We start from the raw sequence: 20,981 nt of genomic DNA on the forward strand, positions 1-20,981 counted from the left end.
CCCCCGCCCTCCTTGAAGACGATACTCACCTTGCTCCAGCGATGCCTGGTCTCAGCTTCTGTAGCGCGTCCTGAGTGAGCGGTCACGTAGTACCGCTCATTAAGGCTCATGAATATGCGCATATTCATGAGCCTTAATGAGAGCGGTATCACGTGACCACTCAAGCAGGAAGAAGGAGCTGCGAGCCTGCGCCTGTGCGCCGGGAGTCGGGACAGAGAGCTGGAGGGATGTCGGCGCGCCCGCTTAGTGTGAGACAGCTGACAGGTGAGTATGAGGGACAGAGGACAGGGGGGATTGAAGGAGGACGGTAAGCCGCCCGTGCCATGGGAGAAGGAGCGGGGAGCGGAGGGGGGTGGTGGAGTGATGAGCCATGCATGGGGGGGAGGGGGGAGTGATAAGCCATGCATGGGGGGGGAGGGGGGAGTGATGAGCCATGCATGGGGGGAGTGATGAGCCATGCATGGGGGGGAGGGGGGAGTGATGAGCCATGCATGGGGGGGGGAGGGGGGAGTGATGAGCCATGCATGGGGGGGAGGGGGGAGTGATGAGCCATGCATGGGGGGGAGTGATGAGCCATGCATGGGGGGGAGGGGGGAGTGATGAGCCATGCATGGGGGGGAGGGGGGAGTGATGAGCCATGCATAGGGGGAATATGAGTCATGCATACAAGAGGTGGGGGGGTTATGAGCCATGCATACAGCCAGGGGGGCGGATATGAGCCATGCATACAGGGGGGGGAATTATGAGCCATGCATACAGGAGGTGGGGGGGAATTATGAGCCATGCATAGGGGGATATGAGCCATGCATACAGGGGGGCGGATATGAGCCATGCATACAGGGGGGGGAATTATGAGCCATGCATAGGGGAATATGAGGCATTCATACGAGGGGGTGGTGGATATCAGCCATGCATACAGGGGGGAATTATGAGCCATGCATACAGGAGGTGGGGGGAATTATGAGCCATGCATAGGGGGATATGAGCCATGCATACAGGGGAGGGGGGGTGGAGAGATGAGCCATGCATAGGGGGGGCGGATATTAGCCATGCATACAGGGGGGGGAATTATGAGCCATGCATAGGGGGATATGACGCATGCATACGGGGGGGGGGGTGGATATCAGCCATGCATACAGGGGGGAACTATGAGCCATGCATACAGGAGGTGGGGGGGAATTATGAGCCATGCATATGGGGATATGAGCCATGCATACGGGGGGGGGTAATTATGAGCCATGCATACGCGGGGGGATATGAGCCATGCATATGGGATGGGAGGAAGATGAGCCATGCATACAAGATGGGAGGGGGGCATTATACACTATTGGGCATCATATGGGGTCATTATACAGTATGGAGCATCATGTGGGGTGATTATACAGTATGGAGCATCATGTGGGGTCATTATACAGTATGGAGCATCATGTGGGGTCATTATACAGTATGGAGCATCATTTGTGGCCAATATACAGTATGGAGCATCATGTGCGGCCAATATACAGTATGGAGCATCATGTGCGGCCAATATACAGTATGGAGCATCATGTGCGGTCATTATACAGTATGGAGCATCATGTGCGGTCATTATACAGTATTAAACATCATTTGTGGCCATTATACAGTATGGAGCATCATGTGCGGTCATTATACAGTATGGAGCATCATGTGCGGTCATTATACAGTATGGAGCATCATGTGCGGTCATTATACAGTATGGAGCATCATGTGTGGTCATTATACAGTATTAAACATCATTTGTGGCCATTATACACTATGGAGCATCATGTGCGGTCATTATACAGTATGGAGCATCATGTGCGGTCATTATACAGTATTAAACATCATTTGTGGCCATTATACAGTATGGAGCATCATGTGCGGTCATTATACAGTATGGAGCATCATGTGCGGTCATTATACAGTATGGAGCATCATGTGCGGTCATTATACAGTATGGAGCATCATGTGCGGTCATTATACAGTATGGAGCATCATGTGTGGCCATTATACAGTATGGGGCATCATGTTTGGCCATTATATAGTATGGAGCATCATGTGTGGCCATTATACAGTATGGAGCATCATGTGTGGCCGTATTTTTTTGGTTATAATTATTGTATATGAAACAGTTGTGATCAGCAGTGCTAAATGGGTGTGGTTGGGACTTGGATATGGGTGTGACTAGTTGTGAAATGGGTGTGGTCAGAGGCGTGGCCTAAAATTTGCCTTTTTTTTTTGCGCCGCAACCTTTATGTCTCTTTCCCTTCAAGAGTTGGGACATATGGTACTGCATTTGCCAGATCACAGCAAGTGCCACAAATCCCATAGGGAATGAATGAAGCCAAACGCAGTGTTGCCGTAAGTGATCCGTTGTAAGTGATCCGTTACGCGGCAGATGCGAAAAAACTGCCCGATCTGCTGCAAAAGGCTATTTTCACAACAGCGATTCTTGCCAAAGTCACTGCCGATAGTGTCATACTCACCAATGGGGGAGGCAGCACTAAAAGTGCCTAGGGCAGCAGAAACTCTAAATACGGCCCTGGGGGGGTGGGTAGCAGGGGCTCATTGTTTCAACAAGCTAGGTCAACATGTCATTAGCATATTTGCAAACAACATTATTTACTGACCCTCTGGAGAGATAACAATACAGAACTGTGGGGAGAATATCAGATGGCAAATAACAACTCAACACCATGAAAATCAGTAAAATAGAAATATACACAAAATGATACCCACATAGCATATCACACCATCACACCCCATTTTTACAATCTGATGTGTGTCACTTTATGTGGGGATAACTTTGGAATTATTCACAAAGGATAATAGAAAACAAATGGATCTTACAAATTATTTTCCAACTTCTCACAATACCCTACATACGATTGTACACTACTCTCTGGGCACATGGCAGTGTTCAGAAGGGAACGAGCGCCATTTAGCTGTTTGAATGCAGATCTAGCTGGAATAGTTTGCAGACACAATGTATTGGGAGCATTGTTCATGGTCAACTGGCAGCTCAAAAGATCTCCACCATGAACATGCTTGGCACTATCTTCTCTGCTTTCCATGTCCCAAGGATTGCCTTGCTCATCGCCCTTTAACACCATTATATGGATCTGGACTTACACTGGGACCCCTAGGCTTGGACCATGGTGTTACCTGCCATTCTGTGGTATTAGATGACAAGAAGAATAGTCAGGTAGCTGGGTCAGAACCAGAAGGACAGAATCAGAAGACACGAGTAGTCAGTAAACGGGCCACAGACACAACAGTAAACAAATACACAAGCCGCAAGCTGAGCACAGAGGACTGAACCAGAGGATAACGCTGTTTCTGGCAGATTCCGGCCATGTGCTTTGATCTTTAGTAGGGTGTGGTACTTTCCAATTGGCTGAAGTAGGGAGCAGATTACTTCAGCTGGACAGCAGGAACAGATCACAGATGAGATTGGACACACCATATGCAGAAGCTTTAATATGACTAAATGACAGAAAACCAGAATAGTCAAAATTCTCATAAAGTGATTATATTTTATAAATTAATTCACTGAGGGTTATAATCTGTACATATGTGATCAAAATTGTTGGTACCTCTCGTTTAATGACAGAAAAACCCACAATTGTCACAGAAATAACTTGAATCTGACAAAAGTAATAATAAATAAAAAATGTATGAAAATGAACAAATGAAAGTCAGACATTGCTTTTCAACCATGCTTCCACAGAATTAAAAAAATAATAATAGAACTCATGAAATAGGCAACAGAAATGATGGTACCCCTGAAAATAATGTGACAAAAGGGGCTTGTTAAATCGCGGTATGTCCACTAACTAGCATCACAGAGGTCTACAGTCTTAGAATCAGTGAGTGGCCTGTATATAGGGCTACAGATACTCACTGTACTGTTTGGTGACATGGTGTGTATCACACTCAACATGGACCAGAGGAAGCGAAGGAAAGAGTTGTCTCAGGAGATTAGAAAGAAAATTATAGACAAACATGTTAAAGGTAAAAGTTATAAGACCATCACCAAGCAGCTTGATGTTCCTGTGACTACAGTTGCCCATATTATTCAGACATGTAAGCTTCATGGGACTGTAGCCAACCTCCCTGGATGTGGCTGCAGGAGGAAAATTGATGACAAATCCAAGAGACAGATAATACGAATGGTAACAAAAGAGCCAAGAAAAACTTCTAAACAGATTAAAGGTGAACTTCAAGCTCAAGGAACATCAGTGTCCGATCGCACCATCCATCTTTTTCTGAGCCAAAGTGGAATTCATGGGAGACGACCAAGGAGGACACCATTGTTGATGAAAATCATAAAAAAGCCAGACTGGAATTTGCTAAACTACATGTTGACAAGCCACAAAACTTCTGAGAGAAAGTCCTATGGACAGATGAGGCAAAAATTGAACTTTTTGGCAAGGCACATCAGCTCTATGTTCACAGTTGGAAACATGAAGCATATCATGGAAAGAACACTGTCCCTACTGTGAAACATGGCGGAGGCTCTGTTATGTTCTGGGACTCTTTTGCTGCATCTGGCACAAGGTGTCCAGAATCTGTGCAGGCTACAATGAAATCTCAAGACTATCAAGGGATTCTAGAGAAAAATGTGCTGCCCAGTGTCAGAAAGCTTTGTCTCAGGCGCAGGTCATGGGTCTTGCAACAGGATAATGACTAGTGATTAGTGAGTATACTCGTTGCTCGAGTTTTCCCGAGCATGCTCGGGTGATCACCGAGTATTTGTAAGTGCACGGAGATTTAGTTTTCGTTATCTCAGCTGCAGGATTTACAGCTGATAGAAAGCTTGAATACATGTGTGAATTCCCTAGCAACCAGGCAACCCCCACATGTACTCAGGCTGGATAGCAGCCATAAATCATGCAGTTGTGTCAACAAAAACTAAATCTCCAAGCAGTTACAAATACTCGGAGACCACCCGAGCAACGAGTATACTTGCTCATCACTAATAATGACCGAAAACACACAGCTAAAAACACCCAAGAATGGATAAGAGGGAAACATTGGACTATTCTGAAGTGGCCTTCTGTGAGCTCTGATATAAATCCTATTGATCATCTTTGGAAAGAGCTGAAACATGCCGTCTGGAAAAGGCAACCTTCAGATACGAGACAACTGGAGCAGTTTACTCTTGAGGAGCGGCCAAAATACCTGTTAAGAGGTGCAGAAGTCTCAATGACAGTTACAGGAATCGTTTGATTGCAGTGATTGCCTCAAAAGCTTGTGCAGCAAAATATTAACCCTTTCGCGCCAGAGCCTGTTTTTGCCTTCATGACCTGGCCAATTTTTTAAATTCTGACCAGTGTCACTTTGAGGTCATAACTCTAACGCTTCAATGAATCCTGGTGATTCTGAGATTGTTTTCTTGTGACATATTGTGCTTTATGATAGTGGTAACGTTTCTCTGATATAACTTGCGTTTATTTGTTAAAAAAATGGAAATTTTGCGAAAATTTCGAAATTTTCAAAATTTTTATGCTCTTAAATCAGTCATATCACAAAATAGCTAATAAATAATATTTCCCACATCTCTACTTAACATCAGCACAATTTTTTATTTTAGGAAGTTATAAAGGTTAAAAGTTGACCAGCGATTTCTCATTTTACAACAAAATGTACAAAACCATTTTTTGGGGACACCTTACATTTGAAGTGAGTTTGGGGGGTCAATATGACAGAATATACCCAAAAATGACACCATTTCAAAAACTGCACCCCTCTACGTGCGCAAAACCACATTTTAGGAGTTTATTAACTTTTCAGGTGCTTCACAGCAATGAATGGAATGTGGAAGGAAAAAATGAACATTTACTTTTCTTTCACAACAATTTTCCTTTAGGCCTAATTTTTTTTTTTTACTTTCGCAAGGTTAACAGGAGAAAATGGACTATACATTTTGTTGTGCAATTTCTCCTGAGCATGCCGATACCCCATATGTAGGGAAATCTACTGTTTGGGCACACGGCAGTGCTCGGAAGTGAAGTCACGCCATTTTGATTTTTTTAATGTAAAATATGCTGGAATAATTAGTGGTTGTTATGTCACGTTTGGAGAGCCCCTAATGTGCCTAAACATTGGAAACCCCCACAAGTGACCCCATTTTGGAAACTAGACCCCCCCAAGGAACTTATCTAGATGTGTGGTGGGCACTCTGAACCCCCAAGTGCTTCACAGAAGTTAATTACGTAGAGCTGTGAAAATAGAAAATCATTTTTCTTTCCTCAAAAATTGTTTCAATTTTTGTTATTCCAAAGGGTAACAGGAGAAATTGGACCCCAAAAGTTGTTGTGCAATTTGTCCTGAGTATGCTGACATCCCATATGTGGGGGTAAACCACTGTTTGGGTGCATGGCAGAGCTCAGAAGGGAAGGAGCGCCATATTGGAGAGATTTTGCTGGAATTGTTTGTGGGTGACGTGTCACATTGTCAGAGCCCCTGAGGTGCCAGAACAGCATAAGCCCCCAAAAGTGACAAAATTTTACAAAATACTTCCCTGAATTAATTCTTCTAGTGGTGCAGTGAGCATACTGACACCACAGTTGTTCCACAGAAAATTATATCATTGGGCAGTGAAGAAAAAATAATTACATTTTAACCACTAAAATGTTGTTTTAACCCCAGATTTTACATTGGAAAATAGGTAGATAGGTAAATGTTCACTACACCCATAGATGAATTCGCAGAGGGGTGTCATTTCCAATTCCCAGAGGAGTGTAATTTCCAAAATGGGGTCACTTCAGGGGGGATTCTGCTGTTATGGCACTTTGGAGAGCCGCAAAGTGCCAGAACAACAGAATCCCCCTGAAGTGACCCCATTTTGGAAATGACACCCCTCTGGGAATTCATCTATGGATATAGTGACCATTTTCACTATACGGATGATTTCCAGAAACACGTAGTGGAAGTTTTAGAGCAAAAATTGCAAAAATGTCATTGTAGTGCCCAATATATTGTGCCCAGCTTGTGTCTCTGGAGACATCCCCCCACCTACCCCCGGAAATTGTTAAGTCAGCTCCACTGAAATGTGTCTGTCACTAAATAAACCAAATGCTTGAATGTCAAAACAGTTTAAAAAACGTGGTTCTGTGTGGAAGATTTTAAATCGGTCATGGAGGCATAAGGCCGGCAATGATGGGCATTGTGGGCAATAATAGCGGGTATCATGCCTCATTCCTCTCTTGGAGCATACACAACATCTTCTCTGGGGGATCTTTCTTGTTTCAGTTGCTGGAATGAGTGCAATAAATGTTGCTCAGTGAGTTATGACATCTTCAGATTCTAAAGGATTGGCGGGGACAACATTTTCAAAAACCAGAATTTAAATAACCTTTTCCTGATAATCAAGGAAAATATCTGCATTTCCGGCTTTTTTGTATAACACAAAAAAATATGTGGCCACCTGAAACAAATAAATGACTAACTTTTTATACCAGGTATATGATTTTCTTGATACCTGTTATGGCTGTAGAACCTGATCTGCAAGGTCCACACCCCCCATATATTTGTTGTAGTCAATGACAGACACAGGTTTTGGAGTAGTGGATCCCTGTTGGTCAGCAGTGGCATCTTTGTGGATTGAGCTCAGGATAAAAATATCTTTTTTATCCTTGTGCTTGGGGGCAAGCATCTCTCCATTGCATAATGTTCCTGACTTCCCCTTTTGGAACTTTTCATTGACCAATGATTGTGGAAACCCCTGACTGTTTTTTGCGAATGGTCCCACAAGCCCCCATGTTATGTTCAACCAGACTTTTAAATAGGGGTATGCTGGTGTAGTAGTTGTCAACATACAGATTGTAGCCTATTTGTAATAATGAAGTTATCAGCTCCTAAACGTTTTTTCCAGATGTCTCCAGATAAGTAGGGCATCCTGGTGGGCTCAGTTGGCTATCTTTCCCTTCATAAATGCGAAAAGCTGATGTGTATCCGGTTGAACTGTTGCACATTTTATAGGGCTTTATTCCTTTTAAACCTTGCCCTCTTAGAAGGAATAAATTGCTTGAAGTGCACTCTTCCTTTGAATTTTACAAGGGACTCATCAATGGAAATTTTGAATGTTGGGGTGTAAATCTGGGAAATGCTACAATAAGAGGCAAAGCCCCTTGGACATTGGTGTGCGCCAATTCACGAGCACTAGGGACAGCGCTAGTACTGGGCATTGTTCCCTAAGTTGGAGACATTTCTCCAGAAGCGTTATTTGTCCTTCTTGTTGTACTGGTCCTTGTGTGTGAGGATGGACCAGATTCACTGCTCATTTCTGAGCTATCACCGTCGCTGCTACTAAAGCCTGCAAAATCCACATCGCCATCTGGCACTGCACTTTCTTCGCTGTCAGAACATAAAAGTGCATAAGCCTCCTCTGCACTGTAAGGCTATGTTCACACTTTGCGGGTTTTGCCGCGGATCCGCAGCGGATTTGACACTGCGGATCCGCAGCAGTTTTCCATGCAGGGTACAGTACAATGTTACCCTATGGAAAACAAAACCCGCTGTGCCCACGCTGCGGATTTCCGAGGAAAAAGCCGCGCGGCTTTTCTGCGGAAAAAAAGAAGGAGCATGTCACTTCTTGGTGCAGAATCGCAGCGATTCTGCACCCATAGACATGCATTGATCCACTCACTTTCCGCATGGGGCTGTGCCCACGTTGCGGGAAGTTAAGCGGATAATGTGCAGATGGTACCCGGGGTGGAGGAGAGGAGACTCTCCTCCAGGCCCTGGGAACCATATTTTGATGTAAAAAAAAAGAATTAAAATAAAAAATGATGCTATACTCACATCTCAGCGCTGCCCGCGGCGTCCGGTCTCAGTTGCTGTGCGAGCAGGACCTGTGGTGACGTCGCGGTCACATGACCGTGATGACGCCGCGGTCACATGACCGTGACGTCACGAAGGTCCTTGTCGGCACAGCCGCCTGCAGCACCGAGGAGATCCGGACATCGGAGGGTGAGTATAACCAATTTTTATTATTTTTTACATTACTATTGATGCTGCATATTGCTGCATATGCAGCATCAATAGTATAGGCGGAAACCCGCAGCGGAAACCGCGGAACAAACCGCGATAAATCTGCAGGGATAACCGCAGTGGTTTTGCCCTGCAGATTTATCAATTCCGCTGCGGGATTAACCCGCAGAGCAGGCCGCAAAGTGTGAACGTGGCCTAATACTGACGGACCATTTTACTCTTTTTTTTTTTTTTTTCCGGAAATAGAAAACTCTGACGTGACCCGACTGACTGACGTGACTGAGGTGACCAAATTATTGGAGAGACAATTGAGAAAAGCCTAATTCTTTAGCCTAACCCTAACTTTAGAATAAACCCTAACTCTAACTTTAGCCTAACAGTAACCCTAACATTAGCCTAACAGTAACCCTATCTTTATCCCTGCCTTTTTTTTTTTTACTTTATAACAAGATCGCTGACTGACACAACTGTTGTCAGCAGCATTTGAAACAATGGTTCTCCTCTCATCTCTCAATGACAGGAGATCTGAGGAGAAACCGCGTTTTTATGAGGCAGATCACCCAGGAAAGTAAGTTGCTACAACAACCTTTCCAAGTGATTTCTCACATTGGCTGGTGTGACGATGACGTCATCAGGACCTGAACCAATCAGGTCTAGATGAGGTCAGGGGTCACAGAAAGTGTTGCTAGCGCCAACGTTTATCTACTGTTGGCAGTCATGAAGCGGTTAAGTTAAGGGTACCATCATTTCTGTCCAGGCATAATTCATCAGTTTTATTTTTTTTTAAACTCTGTGGAAGCATGGTTGAAATGCAATGTCTGACTTTTATTTGTTCATTTTAATAGATTTTTTATTTATTATTACTTTTGTCAGATTCAAGTTATTTCTGTGACAATTGTGGGTTTTTCTGCCATTAAACGAGGGGTACCAACAACTATAATATTGCTAAATACAGGGATCCTAAATGTTGTTTGAGCACACTGAAAGACTCAGAAGTGAGAGCGGATTTTGCTGGATTGGTTTATAGAAACTTTGTTGCTTGTCAACAGCCTTTGAGCCACTAATAGTGTGGGAATCTCTGTTTTTCCATTGACAGATGATGGACCTGAGTGGGGACTTGTTTTTTGTGAGATGAGAATTGGTATTATTTTTGCCTGCATAACATTGATTGGTTTCTTTTTATTCAATATTTGGGAGGCAGAATGAACAAACAGTTGAACACCACGCATTACTGGTTCATCCAACAAGGTTTTCTATTAGACTGTGAACTGTCATTGTCTTGGTAAATAATTAAAGTTTTTTACATAGCTTGCCATTTTTATGGACAGTTTAAGTAGAATGTTCAAAAATCTAAAACTCAAGGATATGTTATTAAACATTTATCTTTTATCTTAGCAGATGACTGTACCAGGAGATCAGAGGGACAGTTGACATCTTCAATTTTTAAATCTGATGATCTTGAGATCCTACAAGATACAACTGAAGGGAATGCCATTACTCCAGATATATCATCATCCATTCACAGCAAAGATCTGTCATCTGATCCTATGAAACAGGTCCCATCTTCTGATTCATTATTGACTACTAAGGAAAAGCAAAGTCACAAAAGGGGCATTAAAAAACAAACTGCTCCTAAAGCAAATAAGTCAATTTCATGTACAGAATGTGGGAAATGTTTTAACAAGAAATGGCATCTTGTTAAGCACCAAAGAACTCACACAGGGGAGAAGCCTTTTTCATGTTTAGAATGTGGGAAATGTTTTAATCAGAAATGGCATCTTGTTCGACACCAAATAACTCACACAGGGGAGAAGCCTTTTTCATGTTCAGAATGTGGGAAATGTTTTACCTCCAAAGGGCATCTTGTTACACACCAAATATCTCACACAGGGGAGATGCCTTTTTCATGTTCAGAATGTGGGAAATGTTTTAAATGGAAATCAGATTTGGTTAATCACCATAGAACTCACACAGGGGAGAAGCCTTATTCATGTTCAGAATGTGGGAAATGTTTTAAATGGAAAGTGCTTCTTGTTAGTCACCAGAGAACTCACACAGGAGAGAAGCCTTTTTCCTGTTCAGAATGTGGGAAATGTTTTACCTTCAAAAAGAGTCTTGTTAGACACCAAATATCTCACACAGGGGAGAAGCCTTTTTCATGTTCAGAATGTGGGAAATGTTTTAACCAGAAAGGGAGTCTTGTTACACACCAAATAACTCACACAGGGGAGAAGCCTTTTTCCTGTTCAGAATGTGGGAAATGTTTTAACCAGAAAAGAAGTCTTGTTACACACCAAAGAACTCACACAGGAGAGAAGCCTTTTTCGTGTTCAGTATGTGGGAAATGTTTTATCCAGAAATCATATTTGGTTAGTCACCAGAGAACTCACACAGGGGAGAAGCCTTATTCATGTTCAGAATGTGGGAAATGTTTTAAATTGAAAGTGCTTCTTGTTAGTCACCAGAGAACTCACACAGGAGAGAAGCCTTTTTCCTGTTCAGAATGTGGGAAATGTTTTACCTTCAAAGAGAGTCTTGTTAGACACCAAATATCTCACACAGGGGAGAAGCCTTTTTCATGTTCAGAATGTGGGAAATGTTTTAACCAGAAATCATATTTGGTTAGTCACCAGAGAACTCATACAGGGGAGAAGCCTTTTTCCTGTTCACAATGTGGGAAATGTTTTAACCAGAAATCATATTTGGTTAGTCACCAGAGAACTCATACAGGGGAGAAGCCTTTTTCCTGTTCAGAATGTGGGAAATGTTTTATCCAGAAATCATATTTGGTTAGTCACCAGAGAACTCATACAGGGGAGAAGCCTTTTTCCTGTTCAGAATGTGGGAAATGTTTTAAATGGAAACCTCTTCTTGTTAGACATCAGAGCAGTCACACAGAGGAGAAGCCTTTTTCCTGTTCAGAATGTGGGAAATGTTTTAACCGTAAAGGGAATCTTGTTAGTCACCAGAGAACTCACACAGGGGAGAAGCCTTATTCATGTTCAGAATGTGGGAAATGTTTTAAATGGAAAGTGCTTCTTGTTAGTCACCAGAGAACTCACACAGGAGAGAAGCCTTTTTCCTGTTCAGAATGTGGGAAATGTTTTACCTTCAAAAAGAGTCTTGTTAGACACCAAATATCTCACACAGGGGAGAAGCCTTTTTCCTGTTCAGAATGTGGGAAATGTTTTAACCAGAAAAGAAGTCTTGTTACACACCAAAGAACTCACACAGGAGAGAAGCCTTTTTCGTGTTCAGAATGTGGGAAATGTTTTAAATGGAAACCGCATCTTGTTAGACATCAGTGCAGTCACACAGAGGAGAAAACTTTTACATTTTCTTAATGTGGGAAATATTTTACTTGGAAATCAACGGTTAATAAACATCAGAGATGTCACATAGGGGAGAAGCCTTTTTTATGTTCATAATGTTGGAATAGTTTTAACCAAAATTGAATCTTCCTAAATGGGTTGTCTCCTGTCATTCCTCATGTTTGCTGACAAAAGGATAAAACTAAACTTTATTAATTCCAAATGTAAAACTACCCATAATTCACCCCCTGAAGGTTATTCAGTAGGTGACTAATAGAAAAAACATGTACCCCATAGTTGAGTATATAGGCTGAGGTGACTTATACACACTCGCTCTTCAAGCCTCTCATTTCTACGGGTTTCATCGTCCTCACCAAAAGCGACTCCTCAGGAGACTATTTAATATTCACCTATATTCAAGCGAGACTAGACAAAAAAAAAAATTAAAGTCATGTATCATGTTATCCAAAACAGTCAGAAAACCAGCCACATATTGGCAGATCCCAGACCTCAAACGAAATTCTTCGTAAGTTTATAAGCCACTCCAGTGTCAGAAATAGATAGTATGTGAAAATACATTATAATTCTTGTGTTTTTCTCCTATAGGGACTGCCCTAGTTTGGTATTGTAACAGCTGTTAATTAGTAGTACAGACAAATTGTCCTAGACTAAACTCCGTTTTCAGACGGCCCAATATGTACCACTCAGGAAAAACTTACCTGCTCCAAAGATCAATAGCAGCTTCTAACTAATGGCCATGCTGCGGTCTGTCAAGGAATGAGTGCAATATCCTTATAAAGGCTAGGGATGTGTGCAATCATAATGTCTGGAAGATCTGTGCCATTATTTAGCATGAATATGGAGATTATCTCTGAAACTTAAGTGTTCCCTGAGCGGTATATACTGTATTGTCACATACTATCTATTCCTGACACTGGAGTCGCTTATAAACTTACGAAGTATATAGTTTGAGGTCTGGGGTCTGCCAATATGTGGCTGGTTTTCTGACTGTTTCGGATAACATGATACATGATTTTAGGGATTTCTTCGTCTAGTCCCGCTTGAATATAGTTCAGTATTAAATGGTCTCCTGATGAATGAATCCAATGAATATTCATTTCTCTTAAGTAGTAGCTCACATGACCAACAGCAGCAGGAATCCGGTGGCTGACACTGCGCACTACTGCAGAGCAATGAATACTCACAGCTGTGCTCTGCTTGTGACGTCCCTGCCATGTGCTGCTTACAAACATAAAGCAGCTGCTGGTATCTGAGCAGGACGCTGTGAGGGAGCGCCGGGTAGGTAAGTGTCATGTTTTGTTTAATTCTTATGTTTTCTGATGGGGCCATGCAGACCAGGATGGGTGTGGGGGGCAGTTATAAGGATTGGGCCATGCATACCAGGAACTGGATGGGGGCCAATCATACAAGAATACTACGATGAAATGGGGTTCTGCATACTAGGATGAGATGGGGGCCCTACATACTAGGATAGGGATGGGGCCATGCATACTAAGATAGGGATGAGGGATCCATGCATACTAGGATAGGGACGAGGGCGATCATTCCTGCCAGGATATGGGTGAGAGGGCTATGCATACCAGGCTAGGGATGAGGGAGCCATGTGTATCAGGATGGGGGTGAGGGGGCCATGTATACCAGGATAGGGGATATTAAGTACAGAGTTGACCACATTTTTTGCTTCTATTTTTTTTTGCATATTTTCCTCCTCTAAAACATAGGTGCATCTTATAGTCCAAAAAATACGGTATATATATCTTTTTTTTCGCAGCGAACTCATTGCTCATGTTTGGCCTCATTAAAATAAAAACACTCATACTCCGCTGGCGTGACGGCTCCACTCCAGCGGTGTCGAGACTCACTGTCCCGGGGTTTATGTGAGGTGGTTACATCACACGAGCCCTGCACCCGATCAGCGGCAGCTTCACTGATCCTTCCTTCAGACGTATTGAACATGAACAGGAAGCCATGGCCGCGGCTGCTCTCTGACTGCCTCATGATGGTTGATTTGTCCAAAGGTGGGGACAGTGACGTCAGCGCTGATTGGGCACAGGGCTTACATGACGTAAAAACCTCAAGAGCCCCAAGCACCAGCACCAGTGAAACGGCACCACCATGGGAGGTTTGTATGAGGATTTTTATTTTAAAAGGACCAAACATGAGGAATGAGAAGGCCTTGTCCAACTAGTTGTCAACCTTTTTAAACATCAAAAATCCCACACAGGAAAAATCCATTATACCTAGATTGTGAGAAATGAATTACAGGAAAATCGTTTTTTGTTGACCTTCAAAAATAACTCAGACTGTGAGAACTTACAGTGCCTTGCAAAAATATTCGGCCCCCTTGAACTTTTCAACCTTTTCCCACATATCAGGCTTCAAACATAAAGATACCAAATGTAATTTTTTGGGTGAAGAATCAACAACAAGTGAAACACAATTGTGAAGTTGAATGAAATTTATTGGTTATTTTAAATTTTTGTGGAAATTCAAAAACTGAAAAGTGGGGAGTGCAATATTATTCGGCCCCTTTAACTTAATACTTTGTTGCGCCACCTTTTGCTGCAATTACAGCTGCAAGTCACTTGGGGTATGTCTCTATCAGTTTTGTACATCGAGAGACTGAAATTCTTGCCCATTCTTCTGTGGCAAATAGCTCGAACTCAGTGAGGTTTGATGGAGATCATTTGTGAACAGCAGTTTTCAACTCTTTCCACGGATTCTCAGTTGGGTTAAGGGCTGGACTTTGACTTGGCCATTCTAACACCTGGATACGTTTATTTGTGAACCATTCCATTGTAGATTTTGCTTTATGCTTGGGATCATTGTCTTGTTGGAAGACAAATCTCCGTCCCAGTCTCAGGTCTTTTGCAGACTCCAGGTTTTCTTCAAGAATGGTCCCGTATTTGGCTTTATCCATCTTCCCACCAATTTTAACCATCTTCCCTGACCCTGCTGAAGAAAAGCAGGCCCAAACCATGATGCTGCCACCACCATGTTTGACAGTGGGGATGGTGTGTTAAGGGTGATGAGCTGTGTTGCCTTTACGCCAAACATTGTTTGGCATTGTTGCCAAAAATTTCGATTTTGGTTTCATCTGACCAGAGCACCTTCTTTCACATGTTTGGTGTGTCTCCCAGTTGGCTTGTTGCAAACTTTAAATGACACTTTTTATGGATATCTTTGAGAAATGGCTTTCTTCTTGCCACTCTTCCATAAAGGCTAGATTTGTGCAGTGTACGACTGACTGTTGTCCTATGGACAGACTGTTCCACCTCAGCTGTAGATCTCTGCAGTTCATCCAGAGTGATCATGGGCCTCTTGGCTGCATCTCTGATCAGTCATCTCCTTGTTTGAGATGAAAGTTTAGAGGGACGGCTGGGTTTTGGTACATTTGCAGTGGTATGATACTCCTTCCATTTCAATATGATCGCTTGCACAGTGCTCCTTGGGATGTTTAAAGTTTTGGAAATCATTTTGTATGCAAATCCGGCTTAAAACTTCTCCACAACAGTATCACAGACCTGCCTGTTGTGTTCCTTGGTCTTCATGATGCTCTCTGTGCTTCACACAGAACCCTGAGACTATAACAGAGCAGGTGCATTTACACGGAGACTTGATTACACACAGGTGGATTATATTTATCATCATTAGGCATTTAGGACAACATTGGATCATTCAGAGATCCACAATGAACTTCTGGAGTGAGTTTGCTGCTCTAAAAGTAAAGGGGCCGAAAAATATTGCACACCCCACTTTTCAGTTTTTGAATTTCTACCGAAATTTAAAATTACTAGTGATGAGCGAGTGTACTCCTTGCTCGAGATTTCCCAAGCATGCTCGGGTGACCTCCGGGTATTTATGACTGCTCAGAAATTTAGTTTATCACGGCAGCTAAATGATTTACAGCTAATTGCCAGCTTGATTACATGTGGGGATTCCCTAGCAACCAGGCAACCCCCACATGTACTCAGCCTAGCTAATAGCTGTAAATCATTTAGCTGCCGCAATGGAAACTAAACCTCCGAGCAGTCATACATACTCGGAGGTCACCCAATCGTGCTTGGGAAATCTCGAGCAACGAGTATACTCGCTCATCACTAAAAAAAAACAATACATTTTGTTCAACTTCACAATTGTGTTCCACTTGTTGATTCTTCACCAAAAATTTACATTTGGTATCTTTATGTTTGAAGCATGATATGTGGGAAAAGGTTGAAAAGTTCCAGGGGGCCAAATACTTTCGCAAGGCACTGTATATATATTATAGACAAATTGTACAAAAACATGATGCGAGTGGCGTGTGTTCAAGGTGAGAATATTATATGGGAGTTTTATAGGATAAACCAAATACCAACAGAAAATAAATGACCCAAAACAAACATCAGTAAAAATAACTCCTCTTTATTAGGTAAAGTATAAAAGAATTGCGCCATTTTCCAATACCCGTCGCATCTCCATTTTTCATGATCTTGGGTGGGTGAAGGCTTATTTTTTGTGTGCCAAGCTGACGTTTTTAATGATACCATTTTGGTGCAGATACATTCTTTTGATCGCCTGTTATTGCATTTTAATGCAATGTGACAATGACCAAAAAAACGTAATTGTGGCTTTTTTACTTTTTTTTTCTCGCTACGCGATTGGGTTAATTCTTTTATATTGATAGATCAAGCAATTCTGAACGTTGCGATAACAAATATGTGGATGTCTGATTTTTTTTTTTATTGTTTTATTTTGAATGGGGCGAAAGGGGGTGATTTGAACTTTTATATTTTTTTTTAATATTTTTAAAACCTTTTTTGTTTACTTTTGTCATTGTGAAGACATATAGCATTGTATCTTAATTAACCAGATAACTATTTTTAGCAAACGAAGAATAATAGAATGTTATCTGTATGTTGGCTTTCAAATTAAGTGTTTATTTCTGGTTGGTCAAGAAAGCAGACTTTTGTTTGTGCACGTCGGCAATATTGACTTTTATTGTGGCTTATCCTTGATTACTAGTGATGTTTGCTGATATGCTAATTATGCATTGTATTATTGAGCTAGTTTGTTGACTTCTAAACCAGAGAGGGAAAAAGTATGCAAATAGTTTAAATAATCAAGTAATGCTATTTGATCTTGTCTCCATTCTTACCCTTTATGTAAATACTGAATGAGAGACGCTTGTTAAGTCTAAAAATAGGTTACATGCCTCTGTATAAAGAGACTGAGAGAGAGAAACAGCCAGAGAGATTCTGCCAAGACATCCATACATCTCAAAAGGTCCAGAGACCGGACAACAGCCATTTTACATCATGGCTCCATTACGAGGGACACAGCTCTATCATTCTATAGGAAACAACCTAGGGGTTTTCAGCCTCGGTTGGAAGAATACAGATCTGCTCCATTAACCATCGTTGAAGCATGGATATGTTTGGAGAAGCCAAGTTGTGATCCTCAGATCAACTGGCCTTGTACCTTGTATGGACTCAATAGACTGTCATCTTCCTACACTTGTTGCTACCTCCTCTCTGTGTGCGTGCCACAGGTGGAGTAACCGACCCTGGAATATGAAGCCAGGTTGTGATCCTCAGATCAACTGGCCTTGTATGGACTGTCATCTTCCTACGCTTGTCGTTACCTCCTCTCTGTGTGCGTGCCACAGGTGAGGTAGCATCCCTGGAAGATCTGTAGTCACAGCTGCTATTATCCAGGTTAGTCAGTGGAAGGGTGAGACTCTAATGTGCACCATCTTGAGTACTGTGCTGGGACTGTTCTATATGTTATCTGCCTGTTTTGTGGTTCAATAAAGCTATGCCACACTGTTTTACCCTCACCCTGTGTTGCCTGAGTAGCGTTTTGCCCATGTTAAAAGGAGAGCGGGAGTTCGGCGAGACGGTCCATGGTCCCTGCGTTTTCGGCTAGTGGGCGGCGCTCATAGCAATCTGGCAGTGACAACCATAGACTTCAGGGGGAGACCTCTGGTTGTCATGCCAACCCATCAGTGACCCGCGATCATGTGACTGGGTCACTGATGGGCGGGATTTCCAGCGCTCTTGCTGACGTACCAGAAAAGATGTGGTTCAGCGCTGGAGCCCACATCAAAGGAAAGTAGTCCAACATCGGCGTACATTTACGCCTGATGTTGGAAAGGGGTTAAAGGGGATTGTTTTTACAGAGACATAAGTGGTAATCATGTATACATACATATGTATGTATGTGTATGAAGCCAATACCCACTTCACATAGCCACACTCATTCCACACGCATACATATATAATAATCTAATAAATATATACACTGCTCAAAAAAATAAAGGGAACACTAAAATCGCACATCCTAGATATCACTGACAGAAATATTCCAGTTGTAAATCTTTATTCATTATATAGTGGAATGCGTTGAGAACAGTAAAACCTAAAAATGATCAATGTAAATCACAACTAATATCCCATGGAGCTCTGGAGTTGGAATGATGCTCAAAATCAAAGTGGAAAATCTAATTGCAGGATGATCCAACTTCAGTGGAAATGCCTCAAGACAAGGAAATGATGCTCAGTAGTGTGTGTGGCCTCCACGTGCCTGTGTCACCTCCCTACAATGCCTGGGCATGCTCCTGATGAGGCGGCGGATGGTCTCCAGAGGGATCGCCTTCAAAACCTTTATTAAAGCATCCAAGTTCCTGGACAGTCTGTGGTGCAACATCACATTGGTGGATGGAGCTAGAGATGATGTCCCAGATGTGTCGGATTCAGGTCTGGGGAACAGACAGGCCAGTCCATAGCTTCAATGCCCTCATCTTGCAGGAACTGCTGACACACTCCAGCTACATGAGGTCTGGCATTAGTCCTGCATTAGGCGGAACCCAGGGCCAACCGCACCATCATACGGTCTCAAAAGGGGTCTGAGGATCTCATCTTGGTACCTAATGGCAGTCAGGCTACCTCTGGTGAGCACATTGAGGGCTGTGCGGCCATCCAAAGAAATGCCAACCCACACCATTACTGACCCACTGCCAAAACGGTCATGCTGCAGGATATTGCAGGCAGTAGATTGCTCTCCACGGCGTCTCCAGACTCTGTCATGTCTCTCACATGTGCTCAGTGTGAACCTGCTTTCATCTGTGAAGAGCACAGGGCACCAGTGGCAAATTTGCCAATCCTGGTATTCTGTGGCAAATGCCAAGCGTCCTGCACGGTGTGGGGCTGTGAGCACAACCCCATCTGTGGATGTCGGGCACTCCATCCTCATGGAGTCGGTTTCTGTTTGTGCAGACACATGCACATTTGTGGCCTGCTGGAGGTCATTTTGCAGGGATCTGGCAGTGCCCCTCCTGTTCCTCCTTGCATAAAGACTGAGGTAGCAGTCCTGCTGCTGGGTTGTTGCCCTCCTATGGCCCCCTCCACGTGTCCTGGTGTACTGGCCTGTCTCCTGGTAGCGCCTCCAGCCTCTGGACACTACGCTGACAGACACCACAAACCATCTTGCCACAGATCGCATTGATGTGCCATCCTGGATGAGCTGCACTACCTGAGCCACTTGTGTGAGTTGTAGAGTCAGACTCATGCTACCACGAGTGTGAAAGCACAACTAACATTCAAAAGTGACCAAAACATCAGCCAGAAAGCATTGGTACTGAGATGTGGTCTGTGGTCTCCACCTGCAGAATTACTCCTTTATTGAATGTGTCTTGATAATTGCCAATAATGTCCATCTGTTGTCTATTCCATTTGCACAACAGCCTGTGAAATTGATTGTCAATCAGTGTTGCTTCCTAAGTGGACAGTTTGATTTCACAGGAGGTTGATTTACGTGGAGTTATATTCTGTTTAAGTGTTCCCTTTACTTTTTTGAGCAGTGTATATAATATCTAATGTATATATTTCATAGGCACATCATCTTGACCACAACAGCTTTCACTGCCTGTGTTGACCACATCAACCAATCACTAAGCATCTTTTATTTCACCAGAGCTGTTTAGAAGAACAAAGCTGAGCTGTGATTGGTTGCTGTGAGCAACAGTTTTCCTTGTAGACAGTTATAACTGAGGCCTATTATTATCATATCTCTGGTGTTATCGTCCTTCTGTGAAGCTGGAGATAACACAATTTATTACCGCCCGACACAGACTCCCCTCTGCCACAGACTGCAGGGGGCCCAGAATCAGGAACTTCTTTGTCTGGCATGAAGCATCTCATTAACTTCAACCACAGATTTAAAAAAGAAACACAAGACGGAATTCTCCAACCCAGGAACCATTTTATTCGGTGTAACAGCGTCACCCTGACAATGCCGGGTTCACTGTACACCTATTTATACAGATACAGCTAATGCCACTCTAAATTAGGAGAAAAATCTGGCCCTAATACATCAAAATGAAAGATATTTATTGAAAATATCAGAGTCACAAAATTATGTAACGTTTTGGTCCAAATTTGAACCTTCTTTAGGCTGAGATACATATAACGAACCAAATCAAAAAAGAATCTACAATCAGTTACAACATGTCATGGATATTTGGTAACAGTTAATACAGAAATAGAACATCGAGGCTAAATATTATAATGAATCGACATGATGACTCTGGACAGCTCACAATGCTATACAATAACTAAATTACCAAAGTTGTACATTTTATTGTATTATTGGGACTCTCATATTTTCAATAAA

General features: G+C 42.7%; 1 protein-coding gene across 1 annotated transcript in view; it reads left to right on the plus strand.

The window, feature by feature from the left end:
• Positions 1 to 12,749, plus strand: part of LOC143766818 (uncharacterized) — a 75,727-nt gene extending 62,978 nt beyond the window's left edge. The window contains exon 7 of the mRNA XM_077254791.1: positions 10,396 to 12,749. Coding sequence (XP_077110906.1) covers positions 10,396 to 12,341 — 1,946 coding nt within the window. The 3' untranslated portion in view covers positions 12,342 to 12,749. The remainder of the gene's footprint in view (positions 1 to 10,395) is intronic.
• The last annotated feature ends 8,232 nt before the right edge of the window (positions 12,750 to 20,981 follow it).

The sequence above is a fragment of the Ranitomeya variabilis genome, chromosome 4, assembly GCF_051348905.1.
Source record: "Ranitomeya variabilis isolate aRanVar5 chromosome 4, aRanVar5.hap1, whole genome shotgun sequence".
Taxonomy (NCBI): domain Eukaryota; kingdom Metazoa; phylum Chordata; class Amphibia; order Anura; family Dendrobatidae; genus Ranitomeya; species Ranitomeya variabilis.